This window comes from Mycteria americana, chromosome 5 (genome assembly GCF_035582795.1).
Source record: "Mycteria americana isolate JAX WOST 10 ecotype Jacksonville Zoo and Gardens chromosome 5, USCA_MyAme_1.0, whole genome shotgun sequence".
NCBI classification, from domain to species: domain Eukaryota; kingdom Metazoa; phylum Chordata; class Aves; order Ciconiiformes; family Ciconiidae; genus Mycteria; species Mycteria americana.
In genome coordinates, this window is record NC_134369.1 from 5,927,713 (window position 1) to 5,944,862 (window position 17,150).

Here is a 17,150-nt window from a genome sequence, read left to right on the forward strand (position 1 = left end):
TATAGCAACGCATGTAAGAAGACATTAAAAACTAATACTTCATACACTGACTCATCAGTTGCTTGCCATAATTCCTTAAGTTCATGTTGCGATACTCTACAGAATGTCAGAGGTTAAATCCTATTGCTTCTGGGTTAACTGCTTGTGCAATAAGTTTCTAGTTGCTGTCAGTTGCAGTTTGTTTCTTAACAGAACTGTAGCATTTCCTTTCTTATTAGGGAGGACTGAACTTTCTTCAGCTTTCAGGGACTCCCTAGGTCAGTATCTGCCTTTTTGACTGTGGAAGAAATCAGGAAAGCATAAACCAAAAAAAATTTGTGCCTCCCAAAATATCAGATTTTCCAAATCTGGAAGGAAAATGGTGGTATTGATAGAAACCGGGGACATTTTCAAAACAGTTAGGCAACTACTGGTAATATGACTTGGGAATACAGCTTTAAGAAACTGAAAAGAAGATTAAAAGGTGTGCAATGCAAAAGTAAGAGTCGGGGAAGGCAATGAAGGAGTAACTTTTTATGAGTGAAGGAGATCAATGGAGTAGCTTTTTATGAGTGACTGAGTAGGGTAGGATTCCTCAGTGTGGAAAGAGGTAGCATGGGGGCATATGATGGAACCTGCAAAATCAGGAATGACACGGTAGATGTTCAGTCTTTTCTATACAACAATTATGGGACATTGAATGAAGCTAGTAGGAGCCAAACAAACAAAAGAGGGTCCTTGTTTACGAACCGGTTGGAAATTTCTTGCCAATGAATGTTAAAGTATACCTGGGTTCAAGAAAACACTGAATAAGGTAATGGAAGAGAGATCTCTTGGAAGGTTGAATACACAGAAACCCCATCTAGACGAGGAAGTCCCCATAGCCGAAAATTGCTGGAGCTTGAGACAAGTATTGGGAGGCGTAACGTTTGCTATGGTCTTAGTCTTCCCTAGATGCTTACTTATGGCCAGTCTGGGTTAGATGAACTTTTGGCTGACCCAGTAGGGTCACTCTTATGTTCTGTGCGTTACTGCTTCTTGGGGCTGAATACCTTGCTGGTTGTGCAGGTGGACATGGACAAATCTATCTTTTCACAAGGGTCAAACTTCAAAGAAATTATTTTACATTAAATATGTACTTTTTGTTCTATATAAAGATGCCTCTTTAGGGCTGAATCCCTACAGCTAAAAATAGCACCTGAATCACACTCTGCTTTGGTATCTGTAATCCAGGGGAGTAATGTGTGATTGAGAGCACTGGAATTTGGCAGCCTCTGGTGCCATTTACGCACTCTCTGCTCATTGCCTTTCTGAGCTCAATGCCATAATAGGCACTTTTGGATATCATAATAGATACTCTGAATGCATCCTCCATGAGTCTAGCTCCCTAAGCCTGTCGTGTTTGATTTGTTAATCATTCAGTAATAAGTTATTAAAAGCATTTCAATTTCTAAAGGTGAAGCATTTAACAATTGTTCATTTCAGAGGCTGTTAGGTGCTAGGTTCTTTTGCAAATCCCAGAAGACAATGTTCTTCATTGCTAAGCAGCTAAACCATGCTTCAAAACCTGATGATTCTGAAAACATTGATGTTGTACCTGATCCTTTGCTTCAGACAGAAAAAAGTTTGAGTTTTAAATGAAAATGGAAATTTTAAACAGGGAGGGCAGTATTAGACTGGTGTGACTGTATGCTATATTTTTAAAGAAGTCATTTTTTTCCCCCTTTTTGGGGATTTTACAGTCATAAATAAATCTAATCATGTACATTTATCAAATGACAAGGAGATGACTGATATCAATCTCAATAAATGCTCAAGATTTGTACGGTAGTAACTTGTTGGAACTACCTGTGCTGCTGCTGCTGCTAATGATCTACTGTCTAGAAACTACAGACTTATTATTATAGCAGGAGTTATTCCGTAAAAGTGATTCATGTCACAGGATGCCATTTTGTAATTTTCTCCCATTGGCTTGGATTTCATCTCCATGCTCTCCTGGCAGTATTTTACTTTTCCTGACAGATAGTTAATTTGAGAATTTCACAGCTGTACAAACAAATTCAAAGCATCAAGGCATGTGCACTATGCACAGAGCCCGCATTTGCTTGGGCTTAGTTTAGTAAGCCCATTAATTAAGATTTTTAAAATAAATATAAATAAAATTGTGTTAATAGTTATCACCATTTTAATAGGCAGGGCATAATAGTCTGCCCACCATCCTTGAAGCTGCCTATATATTTATGAACATTCTACTGAAAACAATGTTTTCATGGCAAATGAATGAAAACAGGTTGAAGCTGAATCATTCTTTTTCTCCGGGTTCTCAGAGGTTAATCAGATAAATCTCAACTCAAATCTCTCTTAGAAATACTTTTGAATAAGGAATTGGAGTCTAAAATTCAACCTCATTTTCAGGAAGCCGGGATCTAGATTTGATTTGGCCTATAAAAGAACTAGAAGTAAGTACAAAATAAATCCGGATGCAAATATTTCTTAAGTCCTAGAATGTTTAATTAAAATATACATTTAATTTTATTCTTCCAATGGGAGCTGATTTAATAAGATTAAACAATGTGCACTGAAATAAAGCTGTTGTGTAGAAAACAGCGAGTAAATTTTGTCCTTGGATGTGCACATGCACTTCTATCGAAACTATCCATGAAAACAGTAATTTATGCACACACGCATGCCTGTATTTCCTAACATTAAGAGATTCTGTCCACGTCTTACCCATAGTCCTAGTATCTGAAGTGTATTTTGCAGTTGTTCCATATCCAAAGCTTTCATTTGCTCCCGGGGAATATACTTAGCAAATCTGATGCTTGGTGGGTGTAGATCACTGTGACAGCATTGGCTTCTCAGAGTCATGCAGGTTTGTGTAAGGTGAGATTTTGGCCTAGTGAGAGCACTTTGAGAGTCGCATTATGTATTTTGAGAGTTACAATTAAGAGATCTAAACAGAGATTTGGGATGGAAAGGTTTTTTTGCCCTTAATTAAGTTCTAATATTGAAGTTGGATCTTGGAGGCGAAACAATTCAGCAGTTACACAACTGAAAACTCACAGTTTGTTTTAAATTACAAGATGTTTATGTTTCTGAAGAGAATTATGTATATCTGTGGAAGTAGAGGCAGAATCCTGTAAACTAAAGGACTTGAAAAGCCAGGGAATTGACTCGAGTTCTGTCAATATTGAAAGAAGGGGCTAGTGGCAAAAGAACAAGATGATAAACTGGAGGCCAAGTTAATTTCCCATCTCAGCTGTAAGCTTATTGTTTGCTTTTGGGAGAATACATTTCTGTGCTTTCATTTTCCACATCTGTAACCTGGGAATACTGTTTGCTGTGCAATGGTGGCTTGATTTGTGAATATTGTAAAGTGCTTTGAGCTCTTCTTGTGCCAAACAGTATTGCTACCCCATTTGGTGAGCTGTGATTACTATTAGGTAGTTCTCATTATGAAAACAAATTGATATTTGACTCGGCTTATTTACAAGAAACATGAAAACTCATGGTTCTCTAAATGTAGATAGGAGACAGACCTTTGCTTGTGAATCTACTGCTTCAAAGAGCTTTGTGTCTGCTCTGCAGTGGGGCCACAAGCAAATGTAGTGAACCGAGTCCTCCTAAAGTAGACAACCGGGACCAATGGTTTAGGATTTGACTCATCTCCTGAACCAGTGAGAGTCGGGATTGAGTAACAGCTCTGGGATGGCTCTACCAATTTATAAGAATAAAAGATGTGTTTATGCTTGCTCTATCTTTTCAATCATTCCTTTGCATAAAGGGAATTACGTGAATGGAGAAATTATCAGAATCCTGGAGGTTCATGAGAAGTAACAAATGCCTCTGAGTCTCCAAGGCATGCATCGTCAAGGAAAGCAAAGTGTCTGGCAGCAGTTTAGAAATGAGGAAATTTGTTTCAGAAAATATTATGTATCTTCATATGGATATATTATCACATAGGTTAAATGACAAATGAATATGCTACTGTAACCCTCATTTGTAAGCAATCCAGGAAGATCCGTTCAAGTCTTGGACAAGGTGAGACACTTGTACAGATACTGTAAGATTAAATTGTTGTTTTTGTTTACAGAAGACCATACACATCTGACAAATTGTAGAAGGTATAATAGGTCATGTTAGTATATTTTCACCTAAACTGATGAAATATCAAACCAGAAAGAGAACTAGGAAAATATTTAATAATTTCCTAAGGCAGCTAGCTTGGCTGGTGGACAGGAGGCAGGCTGTGCTTGGCATAATTCAAAGACTCAGTAGTTGGTTTAAGATCTAACTAAACCTGAATAAAGTAGTAAAGACTACAGTATTTTTGAAGGGCTCTTAAAAATGAGCAGGCTAGTAAAAAATTCTTTGGGCTAGATATTATAGTTTATAAAATCAACACTGAAGCTCTTTGACCTTCCCTTGCTGGAGTTGTCAAAAAGTGGGGGTGCATTAAAATTATTCAGGGTATTGAAATGCAAAAAATAGGCCAAAACACATAACTTTATTTTTCTTCTTCAAGTAGAAAAGGTCCTGCCCTAAGGAAATCTTCCTCTCGACAAATGATTGAGGTGCTGTGCAATGAAAATTAGTAATAATTTCCTTTAATTTGGTCTTTCTGAAATATAATAATACTTTTTGAACTGACTTCATCAATGTATTCTCAATTAAGAATAAGATTAATGGATTCCTAAACACAATAGGATATGTGTGATTGCTATGAGAACATCCATAGGTACAATAGAAAGAATGGCTTTAATTTTTTTTTAAATTTGGAAAGGGTACAAGTTTTCATGCCTGAAGGTGTAATTCAAGTTCAAATGGAAAGGGCTAAGAATAAATTTTCTCTTTGGACAGTCTCTTCTGTCTTTGTCTGCTTTGAAGTATCTTCCTTTGAAGCATGTGTATCTTAGTCCTCTTAGACCCTGGATATCCAAGCTGAAAACCGGATCTAATCAACATGGTGGTTCTATTTTTACTGTAGGCTTCAGTTTCTCAAGTTTGTGTCCTGTAGATGGGATGGATTCCCAGCAAATACAGTATTCTGTAAGCTTGGTGCCTTGAGCCTGTCTGCCCAGTGTGGAAGAGTCCTCAGCTATGGCAGAGCCATGATCAGGTGCTCTCTGCAAGTTAAATATGATTTTCCAGTCGAGAATTGCATGAATGTGGTTAGGCTATGAACAGATTCTTTGTGGTCTGGGGCAGCAAGTTGCTTGTCTGCACACTTGTACTTTCTGGAGACTTTTGTTTTGCAGGAAAAGCTTGCGGAGCCAATTTCTAATCATTTACAGTATAGATATGGCCCTTGGTTACTTGGGAGAAAAAAAAAAAAGTAGAGCATTGTCTTTTTGTATATTAATCTTTATAGTGGCAGACTGATGTGGATATGAGAGGAAAAGAATAATCTTGTGAAATGACTCACAAGTGCTAATCCATCTGGAAGGAATCATTTCCACAAGACTGTAAAGCTGTTTGTTAGAGAATTCCTTGTACCTTTCTCAGACATGTCAATAGCTTGCTGAGCTCATGTTCAACTGGATTGCTACCAGGTTTCTTGCATATGCTGTAAGATTTGCTTGCAACAGGTCATGTGGACAAACCCTATATGCCTCAGCAAATAATTCTTACAACTAAGGCTTTTCTGCTTGCAGGAGGATTGCACGGTAGGATAAAGTTCTGTTTCTCACCAGACCGTAAAAGGAGATTTCTGAACAAATTTAGCATGTTCTGTGGTTGTCTGCTTGGCACCTTCCAGGTGACTACATGGAAGAACTTTTTATAAGCTTTTAGGTGCACTTGAACCCATGCACTGTGTTGGGGGCAGAGCTACGCAATCCTGGAAGGAGCACTGAGACATCTCTCTCCGGATTGTTCTTCCCGCTGATACTTCTTGTCCTTGGGAAAGCATGGTTTGTTCTGTCGGTTGGCTGGAGCACATTTAATCTCTGTGTGAACTGGCCTTGCTCTTGTCAGTGAACCTGAGATAGGGATTCACCTGCATACCCCTCCCTCCGCTCCTATTTGACATTGTAGATATAATCAGAATGTGCATCTCAAGGTAGTTGCCATGGAAAAAGTAGTACAGATTTAAGCAGTTAGCTGCCTGTTAGATCCTGCTTTGGAAAATATCCTAATGATTCAGGCTGCAAATCAGGTCAAGAGGAGAACCAAACTTTGATTTCTAATAATATCATTTAACTAGAAGACATCTCAAGTTTTTTTAATTAACATTGTTTTTGTATGGAATACTAATACTTAGACACTTCATAAAATTTGTATTAAAACTGGAAGTTATTATAGCATTTTTACCATAACTTCAGTCCAGGTATTGCAAATAGGGATGGCGTATTTTCTGAGAGAAATATGTAAACAGCCATTTTTAGATTTGCTGCATTTTGCCTATTATGTGAAATGCATTGTAACAATCCTAGTATTTATTTTGTTAAGTCTTTAAAGCAAACTGTAAAAATCTTTGTAACAGATCTTTCTATGGGGCTTTTTATTTAGATTATTAGGAATAGTCTGGAACAGAAATGTAAGATTAGGGACTTGAATGGAAATTAGCATATATTTTTGAAAGCTTGAGAAAATATAATTTAGACCAACTATCTTCAGCTTAATTGTGCAATTCTTAGGTCAAACTTAGTGTTAGTAGTTTTTAGGGAACAATGAATAAGCAAGAACTCCAGAATTTGGTCCATTGCCCAATAGTGAGTCTTGAATTTACAATAATGAGCCAAAATTTCTGAAACAATGGGAATAGTGAATATACAGCGATAAGTGATGACTGCAATGCAGAAGGAGAAAACAGAAGTAACTTTCAGGCATAGACACCAGTTTATAGATATCATAATTATGTCTAATTTGTTTATTTAAATAAACATGAATTCCCATTTGGGCTTGTATATGTAAATTGGCCCCAAATGCTTCAAGCATACAGTAAAGCTTTGTTCGCAACTTTAGAGGCTGATTTAAAGCTGGTTTGGAAATTTGGCTGTATAGATTAACATTCCAACATGTTTTTCAAATCACGGACATTTTTAAATTCTACGCCAGCTTAGAATTCCCAGGGCTCTAGCAGTTTCCTTGTGGTTTCTAATTGGAAAACTCACAGAAAATCAGATTCTTTATCATAAAGGCAAAGATGCAATTTTTCTTAAAAATGAACATACAGGGCTTTGGAGAATCAGACTTACCTGCAGTGAGCTACATGTGAAATTCTTTCTGAATGTTTTCAGCATCTGCATAAAAATTGTATCTTTGTTAAACATCTGGAAATCCAAAAAGCGAACAGATAAAGCATCTGAAAAAAAGTCTTCCTTTAGACTGCATAGGTCTTTATCATAGTCTTCCTTGACACTTGGCTCATGTTGGGTAAAGCACCATTTGGAACTAATCTTACAGAAAGAGCTGGGAACCCCCCACCCACCTCACACTTCAAAAGGTCACCAAGTGTGAGACTGATCATTGAGAGAAAAACAGGAGGAAAAGGAAGAAGAGACATGACTGTCATACGTCAGTATACCCAGCGTTATTGTTATTACATCAAGGAATTTGAATGGCTTCTTACATTTGTTATTCAGACTGCCAGTGAAAGGTTATCCACTATAATTTCATAGATCAAAGAAATACGTTGGTTATTTGAACTATATTACATCACACCGTAAGTAGAATTATGGAAACGTCTTTTGATATGATGTTTTAGAACCTATAATGTGTTTTGATGGACTTCGGCTATTCCGACTGAAATTTTCTAAGCATTGTCCTTAGCTTGGGTTCTTCTGGAATGATTAAGGGGAAAACGTGATCTTGAAATTTCTGAGACTAAAATGAGTTGGTTTTGCCAAAATGTAATATTTTTCATATTTAACTTCATTTTGAGAGAATCGTATCTCCTTCAAATATGTGATGTTTGATGAGACGTGATCGTGGGTTAATAAGATGTTATTTGAAATGTGTCCTGTGAAAATCCACTCAGATTTGACGAGTTTATATCTCATGGAAAAATTGCTGCTTATGCTTGTCGTTGCCATGTTCATTCACAGGTGCTGCTGTGTGACAATGCCATAGCCACAAACAACGTACTCAAACGTAGTGGTGGTCTTGGTAGCGTTAGGTTTACTGTTGGACTCGATGATCTTAAAGGTCTTTTCCAACCTATACGATTCTGTGATTCAAATGCAATCCTCCTGTTTTTCTCATTAAATTACAATATAAATGAGGGAAATTCAGAAACTAGGGTTCTTCAATTTCTTCAACTACCTCTACGTTTATTAATCTCTGGCTTCTGTGGTCGTGATGGGGAAAAGCTCACAATCACATATCAAAGATAAGGTGTAATTGTTCTCTGAAAGTGCAACTGTGAGAATTGCCCTATTCTGTTCTTCTAATCGGATATTATCTAAGAAACTTATTATGAAATGCCAATTTTAAAAATCCCAATCTGAACATAAATTCTGAAAACCAGAGGTCTAAGAACAAAGTACAGAGCATTTATTGAATGGGAATGAACTATGGAAGAATCCCAGGCTTTGCCCCTTGCGTGTTTGGTGGTTTGTTGTTTTTATTTTTTTTTTCTTTTTCCTTTCAGGAACGCTGCAAGGAGGTCTCTGCCATGACTTACCTTAGTGTCTCTGTCTTAGTTTCTCTGTTTATAAAATTTTAATAAACTTATTTTCTTTTTTTAATTTTGATTGTAGTCTCTCTCTTTAATGCTATGTAATGGTAGTCTCTCTCTTTAATGCTATTATAGCATTAGAAAAAAACAAACCACCTTTGATTTTTGCGTTTGGCCTGCTAGCATTTTCAGGTTGTACATAAGTAGAAGTAATGGCTTTTAATTTGCAGTGTGTACGTGCCTGGAGTTTGTAAATTACTTCTACAAGATCTCTGAACGACTATTAATAAAAGCAAACTTGTCAGTGGGCATAGATATGTTATACAGTTAGATGTCCGGAAATTTGGAAAGGCAATTTATAGACCTCCCCAAGACTTTGGGCTATAGTGACTTAATCCCATCCTCAATTACACAAATTGAGTGGGCAGGAACAGGGTCTGACATCTGTTTAAATGGGCTCTTTGTTGTCAGCTTCCATTAGTCGTGCCTCACCTACTCTCCAATGGAAGGTTCCTGGTTGTTGGTCTCTGTGCGTTATCCAGCTGCCCAATAGACAGCCTCTCATAGGTGGCCTCCTGATTCATTCACAACATGTCCCACGTTTCCTCCTTTAGTTTCTCTTTCCAGACGTTTCCAGGTAATTCAGTTGCTGAATATCAGTCGAATCTTAACAGAAATTCATCACGTCATATTTTACTGAGGCTTTTGCTTTCAGTTAGATAGATGTCACTTATTCTGGCAGATGTTGTGATTTTGCCTCCATATGTTGAAATGGACATGTCCCTTGACTACACTTAAATTAGTTATTAGTCAAATAATTAAATGTGCTTAAGCTGATGGATGGAACTTCTGCCTTGCCAATTTTGGACATTATTTACTTCTGGGTATCCCAGTTGTCTGGCGCATTGTATGTGAATTGAATAATTTCTTGTATTGCTTGGCTTTCTAACACACTGCTAGAAGTAGGAGTTGCAGTGTTTCTGTGAAATTAGTTTTTCATAACTATTTATTAACCCCATCTTTTGGAATGATAACCAATGTTTTCATCTTTTGCTGTGTGACCAGTAAGCTGTGTCTTGGACAGAGCACTTAAAAGAACAAAACCATGAACAAAATCTTAACTTTTAAAGCTATTATTGTTTTTAATTATTGTTGCTTAATTAAACTAAATTTTCCATCTATGCTTACTCTTAAGAAGGTAAAACTAATGCTATGTGGAAGAAGTGGGAGAATGTATTCTACTTGGACACTAATAGCATGGCTAAACCATTCACTTAGTTTTGTATTTATTTTAAAGTTATAGTCTATATGTTGATATAAATCCTTGACGATGTTAATTATTTTTATTGGCATATCATAAATCTGTTAGGTATTCCAAACTGATCACAAATGCGTTCTTAGAATCTAGGAAGTTGATAATGAGTGATTTTTGGCTTTTGATGATCTCTGCAGTGATTACATAGGGTAAAAATCTGGTCAACACATGATCTTTAAACTTGAAATCCAGCCTGCTATTCCATTAAAATGACATCTCTCTACAGTACTTAATATGACAGTGCAAAGACTGGATTTCACTGAAGGACAATGTTTTGCCAATTGTTAAGTGAATTGCTTAGGGATGCCTTCTTTGTTCTAAGAGCAATGTCATTTTTCATTAATCTGGAAGCTGTTCCTGGTTCCATGTCTGTTGAAAAGTTTGGCAATTTTTATTGATGTCTCTTAAGCCTTCAAAATTTCCATGCTGAGTTTTTGTTTTTTAAATTTTCCTGGATTTTAACATTTATTGCAGCTTTGGAAGGGCTGGGGGGGATTATGTTTTTTTTCTTAGGTTTTATTTTTTGCAGTGGGAAATGCTTCATTTTTAATTCTATGTATGTATTTCCATATTCAGAGTTCCTTCTATCCATTTTGCATATGCATTTAGCACATTCTTTTGATTTTTATTATATTTGTTATATTTGGAATAGTTATATTCCAGTTGTTATACTTGGAAAGTGTTCTCTCCCATAGTAAATGGGCTAGGGGGAAAACAAAACTGGCCCCACCTTGACAAGGAATAGTTATTTTACCTTGTAGGTATTACAGATCCATTTATTTAATGTCTAGTTCATGCTTGTCTATACTTCATAGCTATTCACTAAACCTGAATTTTGGCACTGCAAAGCAGTCTAAGGTAAACTTCATTTTCCTTTGCTGAAATGAGTGTCTGGGACACCACTTCTGTGATTTATAAATGGCATCTGAAACATTTTCGGTTTGAGGTCCTGAAGAGTTAAGAATAGCAACTGAATAAATGATGGTTGGCTAGGGTTATTGTCACTCTGTGGTGAGGTGAATTGTAATAGCTCAATAAGAGTAAATTCTTGTAGCAATGAGCTTCAGTTCACTGACGTTTAACAAATTAATAAAAGACAAGGGAAAAAATTGTATTTACGGAGAAGATTGTGGCAGAACTTTTCTTTTGTATTCCCTATCCTAAAGAGCTAATTCAGATTTTATAAGGGGAAGGAGGGCTTTTCTAAGAATACCTGAGGAAAATGAGGGAAGGATTGAAGAAAGAAAAGAATAGCTCTGTGGCCAGTAGCAAGGTTAAAGACAAAGTTGTAAAAAGTTCTGAAATAGATGCATGTTCTGTCTAGCTGATATACTCAAATTTCAATAGGAATTTATGCTTACGTGACACTGAAAAGTTACATGAGAGACACCACTGCAGTCAGATACTGAAGTCTCCATAGTGTAATTTTTCTCCCCTTTTTGGTTACTGTAGGTCATCAGGTGATAAAAGCAAACTTTTCCTATGAGTGCCTAGCTAATTGTAACCCTCTTCCATAACAAACAAAATTGCTAATCATTTTCCTTTTATTCAATGCGAGTGACAGTTCAAAAAGTTGTGAAATCATCTATTCAAAGAGCAGGGTATGACTAGGAATCTTCAGGATATGGCTCAAGTCTGCCATTTAAAAAATGGAGTTTTTAAAATGTATTTGTGGACCCTCATTTTGGAAAAACAGTTCAAAAAATACATTTTTCCATGCCAATTCAGAGCATCAGTGTAAGAGAGTCCCTTTTGGGTTTAGAAGTGAACCTGACAGCATTTTTCCAGGATTGCATCATATGTTTCACTCACACTTTCACATCCTGCATTAAACCACATGCATGCACATCAACAAGACAAGATTGTAAAAGGAGTGTAACTGGGGAACTGTTTTCATGATATTTGATAGGAGTAATTGCGGCCACTGCTGTTTCAAAGCAACTGCGGTTATACTATACTATGTCAACAAAAGTCACTTTTGCCATATGGAAACCTAATTACTTCAGAATGATCTGTTAGAAAGCACTTTTGAGATAGTCAGGCCATTTATACAAATCAGTAAAAAATATTTGTGCGTGAAACCTTTCTTAAATAAGAGCTTTCATGTGTTATAGGTTGAACATTACAGTGATAGTTTTGGAAATATTAAAAAAGTAGACCTCTATTTAAAAGGTGATAGGGAAATTTATTAGGTGATAAGAAAATACGAGTATTTCCCTATGATTTCTGTGATAAACCTGATCGTGCTATTGTTGAATGGAGAGGAGGTTTTTTTTGGTGTTCTCTTCGGCAAGACCCTAATATTGTGGGAAATGGGATGAAATATAGAATGCTACATTTTAGTAAGATTGTGTGATGCCAGGGATATTTATCCGTGTAGTATTTGTTCCATAAAATGACTTAAAGGTGGTTTGTTGGTTTTTTTTTTGTTGTTGTTGCCCCCCCCTTCAATAATGTAGGGTTTTTTTCCCTTCTGTAGTCCAGGACATGCCTGGTTTTCACATTTGGGTGTTTGTCACTTTTGAGTTGTTTAGGGCACCCGTTAATCAGACATCTTTTCTGTCACTATGAAACTAGAGAATATCACAAGTTTGATTAGTTAAGTGTGATAGTTCTGTACCTAGACTCATTATTTGCTGTGTAGCTGTTACTATAAAAATGTACTTCTAAAAGACGACTGTAACCTTTATAATTGTAAAAGAAATATTGTGAGCTCCATGAATGTCTAAGTTTCACAGTGAAGCTAGGTTGACTGGTGTTTAAAGGTCTGTCTTAGTTGTCAAGGTATAGAAGTGTAATTTATGGATAGTCCATTACGTACATGAAGTTTTATATGGTTTATTTGCTGACTGTAACTGCATAGATTTCTGACACATAAACCAGCTGTTGTGAATTGCTTTTCTTGAAAGCTTTTCTATATTCAGTCATTATGATCTACCTAAATCAGAAGACATAAAATATTTAGAACCAGATTTATTCACGTGTTGTTAGTACTGGGGAGCAGCAGTGACCCAGGGGAAAACTTAGTTTTCCGTGTTCCTGCCAGGCATTGCAATGCCTTCCCAACAGCCCCTTATAAGAAAGGGAGTGGAGGTTCTCCTGGCTATCTCCTCGCATCTACCTGCTTTTGTACTGCTGAGGGCATCTGTGCCAAGGAGCAGCTCCTAGTCTCCAGGACCAGGGCTGCAGATTTGCTCATACCCTGTGGGCTCGGGGCCGAGTAGAGCAGATTGGTTGTGCCCGCGCTGGGCCCAAGTCTCCTCCGATTGCCAGATGGCAGCCACCAGCCATAGAGCACAATACTTCTTTTTGTGGGTTTTTTTCCTAGTTCAAATTTCCTGAAATAATATGAAGGGGTTTATCGCAGACTTCCAGAACAGTGTTTAGTACCCTTAGCATGACATGAAAGAATATAGGTTGGTTATCAGGGGATGTGGCAGGACAAAGTAGTTTAAAGGCACAGAATCAGCTGGGCTGAAATTGGAGAACTGAAGGAGCCAAACCTGGTACGATTTCACTTGTAATGTCCTTCTGAGCTGTTCCTGGGGTTATAAACAGTTTTTGTCGTGGAGAAGACTCAATAGTTTTCTGCAAAGGAGAACCTGAGAGCAAAGTAACATGTAGGCATGGTGGAAAATCCAGAGACGAGAGCTGAGGAGGAAACTAGGAAATGACATGATCTGACACTGGAGGTCTGCTTTCAAATGAGAAGTAACTGTGGCTTTATCTCCTTTCCATGCTCTCTGAAGTAGTAGCTTATGCACAAGTCTGCAAGTGCCAGGAATACTGGAGCTGGCTTCTGTCATCTTGTTCCTGTCACAGTGCTGCTAATCCATTATAAGGTCATCCAGGGTTTGTGCTTTAAATTGGACACAGTCATTCAAAAATTCTAAAGAGTATAGTTTTGTCAGATATAATTTGTTTGGTCTCCTTATGTTGACCTGTTAACTCAGTTGGTTCAACATCTATGTACGACTTCAGATACTCTGGTCTAAGCAGAGATATGGGAAAAGAATTTAATTCTGTTTGATTTTAATGTTCTTCAACCAGTTTATAGCTACTGGTAATTTGGTTCTGTGAGAATATGATGAAGCATGTTGTATGTACAGTGGATGTTTTATGTAATCGTATTAAGGTGCTATGAAATGGCACCTCTTTGAATCTACTGACAAGTTAGAGTTGATTATAAACTAGCTATGTATTTCTGAAGGGATTGATTCCATTGAAATACTAAAAAACAGAATAGTTGCTGTCGGGACCTGAGGGAACCAAAATACCTTAATAGTCATGACCAGCCTCACCTGGGACCCCAACCTGCTCTCTCTGCCCATGACCCAGGAGCTCCCTTTGGCCTCAGCCCCACTTCTTGCCTGGGCCATGTTGTGGACAGACCTTCTCCAGCCTTGCTTCCTGCTGGCTGGGCTTTGCGGCTGGAGTCTCTGCCTCTGCGGTAGCTTTGCATCCAGCCTTGTCTCCTGATGTTTCCGACTTGTCTTCCTGGACAGACACTAGACCTTTTAACAGAAGTGGGTGCTCTTTTAAGACTATTAGACTTGTCTAATTAAAATCTTCTGAGAAAGGATGTAGGGGGGGCAGAGATGGACAAATGCTGCATTACTCCTTCCTAAAGGCTGTAAGTCACCAGGGGAAATTCAACGTGTGAAGCAGTCTGTAGAGTATAATGAGAATTTGCCTCAGGGTACAGATACTCGTTTCTTTGAAGAAATTAGTGTGATGTGAAAAGGGTGCTAGTCTAGAAATGTGTCCAGTGCTAATAGCTTTTTTTAAAAAAAAAAAAAGCCGTGGTCTGTGAGTAACAGAGTGCTTTTTTTTTTCTTTTTATCTTTCCTCTCTTCTCTTCCCTCTCTTTCCTCTTTCTTTTCTTCCTCCAAAAGAATGGAGAGGGATTTAAAAAAAAGGTTAACAACTTCCTTGTGCTCTGATCTATACAGTTGTTGCATATCTAGAGCCCCTTGGAAGAATTCAGGTTTCATTGCTTTTTTACTTATACTGGATTTATTGAATAGTCATGTATCCTTCCCTGCTTTCTTCCTTCTTCCCCTCCCTAATTCCAGGATGTTCCAGGAGGTGATGTGGTGTCTATGACACAAGGTTGACTTGGATTTTTCTTTAAAATATCATGTAAAACTGCTCAGTGTTTTCTGAGAATACAATATAGAAAAGTATTAATATCTCCTTTTAAATATTTTGAAACAGAAGCATCATTTTCGCAAAACAAGAAAATAAATGTAAAAAAGTGCAATTGGAATAAGAAATATGGGGGAATGAGAGCTAGAGGGTGATCTGAGGAATAGGTCTAAACACTTACAAAGCATGTGTATGTGTCTAAAGCAATTTACAAGCTCTCATTGACATACTGATAGAGTAAGTAGGATGGTGGTTATCCCTGCAGCCATTCTATTTGCAGTTTATTTGGTTTATCAGGTCTATAGAGGTGAGTAGTTCTGTGCATGTAGATGTATTCTGCAATTACATTGCTGCTGTCATATGTCTAATATAAAATAATATATAAACTCTTTCTGAACTATCTTTAAGTACTGACATTAGTATGCTACCAGCAGCTATTGTAAGGGGAAGCCTACTCCTGTGTCTTGTATTCCCTCTCCACATTTCCAAGAATTATTTTGGACTGTTAAAAATGGAATTTTGGACATAGATCTAGGAACTAGTAGAGACACCATTTTCAGTTTCTACCTCCTAGCTCACTTGCCATTGAATAACTACTGACTCCAGAACAGAAGCAAATATTTCATAAATCAGCATAATAGAAAAGCAGCACGTTCTAATCGAGCTGGGGTCTGAATTCCTCCATGGCTTAGAGATTTCTAAAGTTACGCAGTAACAATGTTTCATTCTTTCTTCATTTTGCTGTGGATGATGGCTATTTTTCACTCGAGGAAACCTTAAATAAGAACTGAATGCTAAAGTATTCTTTGAATGTGTGTCAGTAAATGTACAGATACAAGCAAAAAGCTTGCTGTGGTAATTACTCTCTTTGGTTCAGGTATTGATATGCTATAGTGGTAGCAGCTCCTCTGATCTCGAAATCATGTAAATGGAACTACTGGGGTACAATGAGAGCCTGGCTCTGTGTTGAACCTTGATCTTGTAGCTACCAGATTACACTTCTGTGTTGTGCACAGGGGGCTTACCTGTGTTGTTAAATGGGAGATGGTGGTGTTTCTGAAGTGTTTACGGTCTTTAGTCCTCAATACCTATCACTTTACACTATGGTTCCCTCCTAACATAGATCTGAAACAAATTAATCCTTAATTTTGCAAAAGTTCAGTTCCTAGTTTAAAGTCTGTCTTTAATTTTTTTTTTTTTTTTTTTTAATTCTGTGAACTGGACCAAACACTATATCCCCAAATTGTAGTTGCTAATATTGCTAAAAAGTTGCTAACACTGATTGAGGTCTGAACTTCACATCATGTAGTTAATCATGGTGCTTTTGAAAAAACTTTGTGGTTGGCAACTTTGTGCCATTAAATTCACTTCTCATTCTTCTTTATTTGGAATTCTTTAATGGACAAGGAAATCTGTTGGTAGCTTTCTAGTCATCCACCTATGCAAAACTTGCATACTGATTTCAGAATACTTAAGCACTATGCTCGCAGGTATCGTTTATCTAAATAGATAATTTCTGTTTTTCAGACCTTACCAGTACGGAAGATTCCATGCAAAGCCAATGCTCCTTCAGGGTCTTTTTTTGCACGAGACAACACAGCAAATTTCTTATCCTGGTGCAGAGATGTAGGGGTGGATGATACCTGCCTGTTTGAGTCAGAAGGTTTGGGTATGTATTTGTTTATGTAGTAGCTGGTAATTCTAAATAACTTTTCTTTTGTGTTCTGCCTTGAAAGACAGAATGGCTCTCTTAATAGATCCTGACTCCAAATCTGACCTGTGTCTGACTCTGTTAATTCTGCCCCTCATCTGAAGCATGAACAAATAAAATACACATCACTTAAAAATAATTTAAGTCAATTTTAAGAGGAGCCTAAATGAGACAAAAATCTTGCTATAATTTCTTGCACACAGATGACTTTTCACCCTACACACACTTTTTTGATCATGGAATGCTGTTCCTTAGTTCAGTTAATAAGATGGTCCTTTTCTGTTTAGGGAGAGTAGGATACAAGTGCATTCTCAGTTTTGGCTGCAGACATTTAGCTGTTCATGCAGATTCAATGAGTTGCTCAGGAGGCAAGAAAA

At 37.3% G+C, this 17,150-nt stretch overlaps 2 protein-coding genes across 7 annotated transcripts in view; both read left to right on the top strand.

The window, feature by feature from the left end:
• The window catches only part of ANO5 (anoctamin 5), a 373,671-nt gene that overhangs the window by 269,960 nt on the left and 86,561 nt on the right, over window positions 1-17,150 (top strand). The window lies entirely within an intron of this gene.
• GAS2 (growth arrest specific 2) overlaps window positions 1-17,150 on the top strand; it is a 100,460-nt gene that overhangs the window by 21,673 nt on the left and 61,637 nt on the right. For all 6 annotated transcript variants that reach the window (XM_075502018.1, XM_075502014.1, XM_075502013.1 and 3 more), the window contains one exon: window positions 16,590-16,731. In XM_075502018.1, the coding sequence (XP_075358133.1) occupies window positions 16,590-16,731 (142 nt within the window). The remainder of the gene's footprint in view (window positions 1-16,589; window positions 16,732-17,150) is intronic.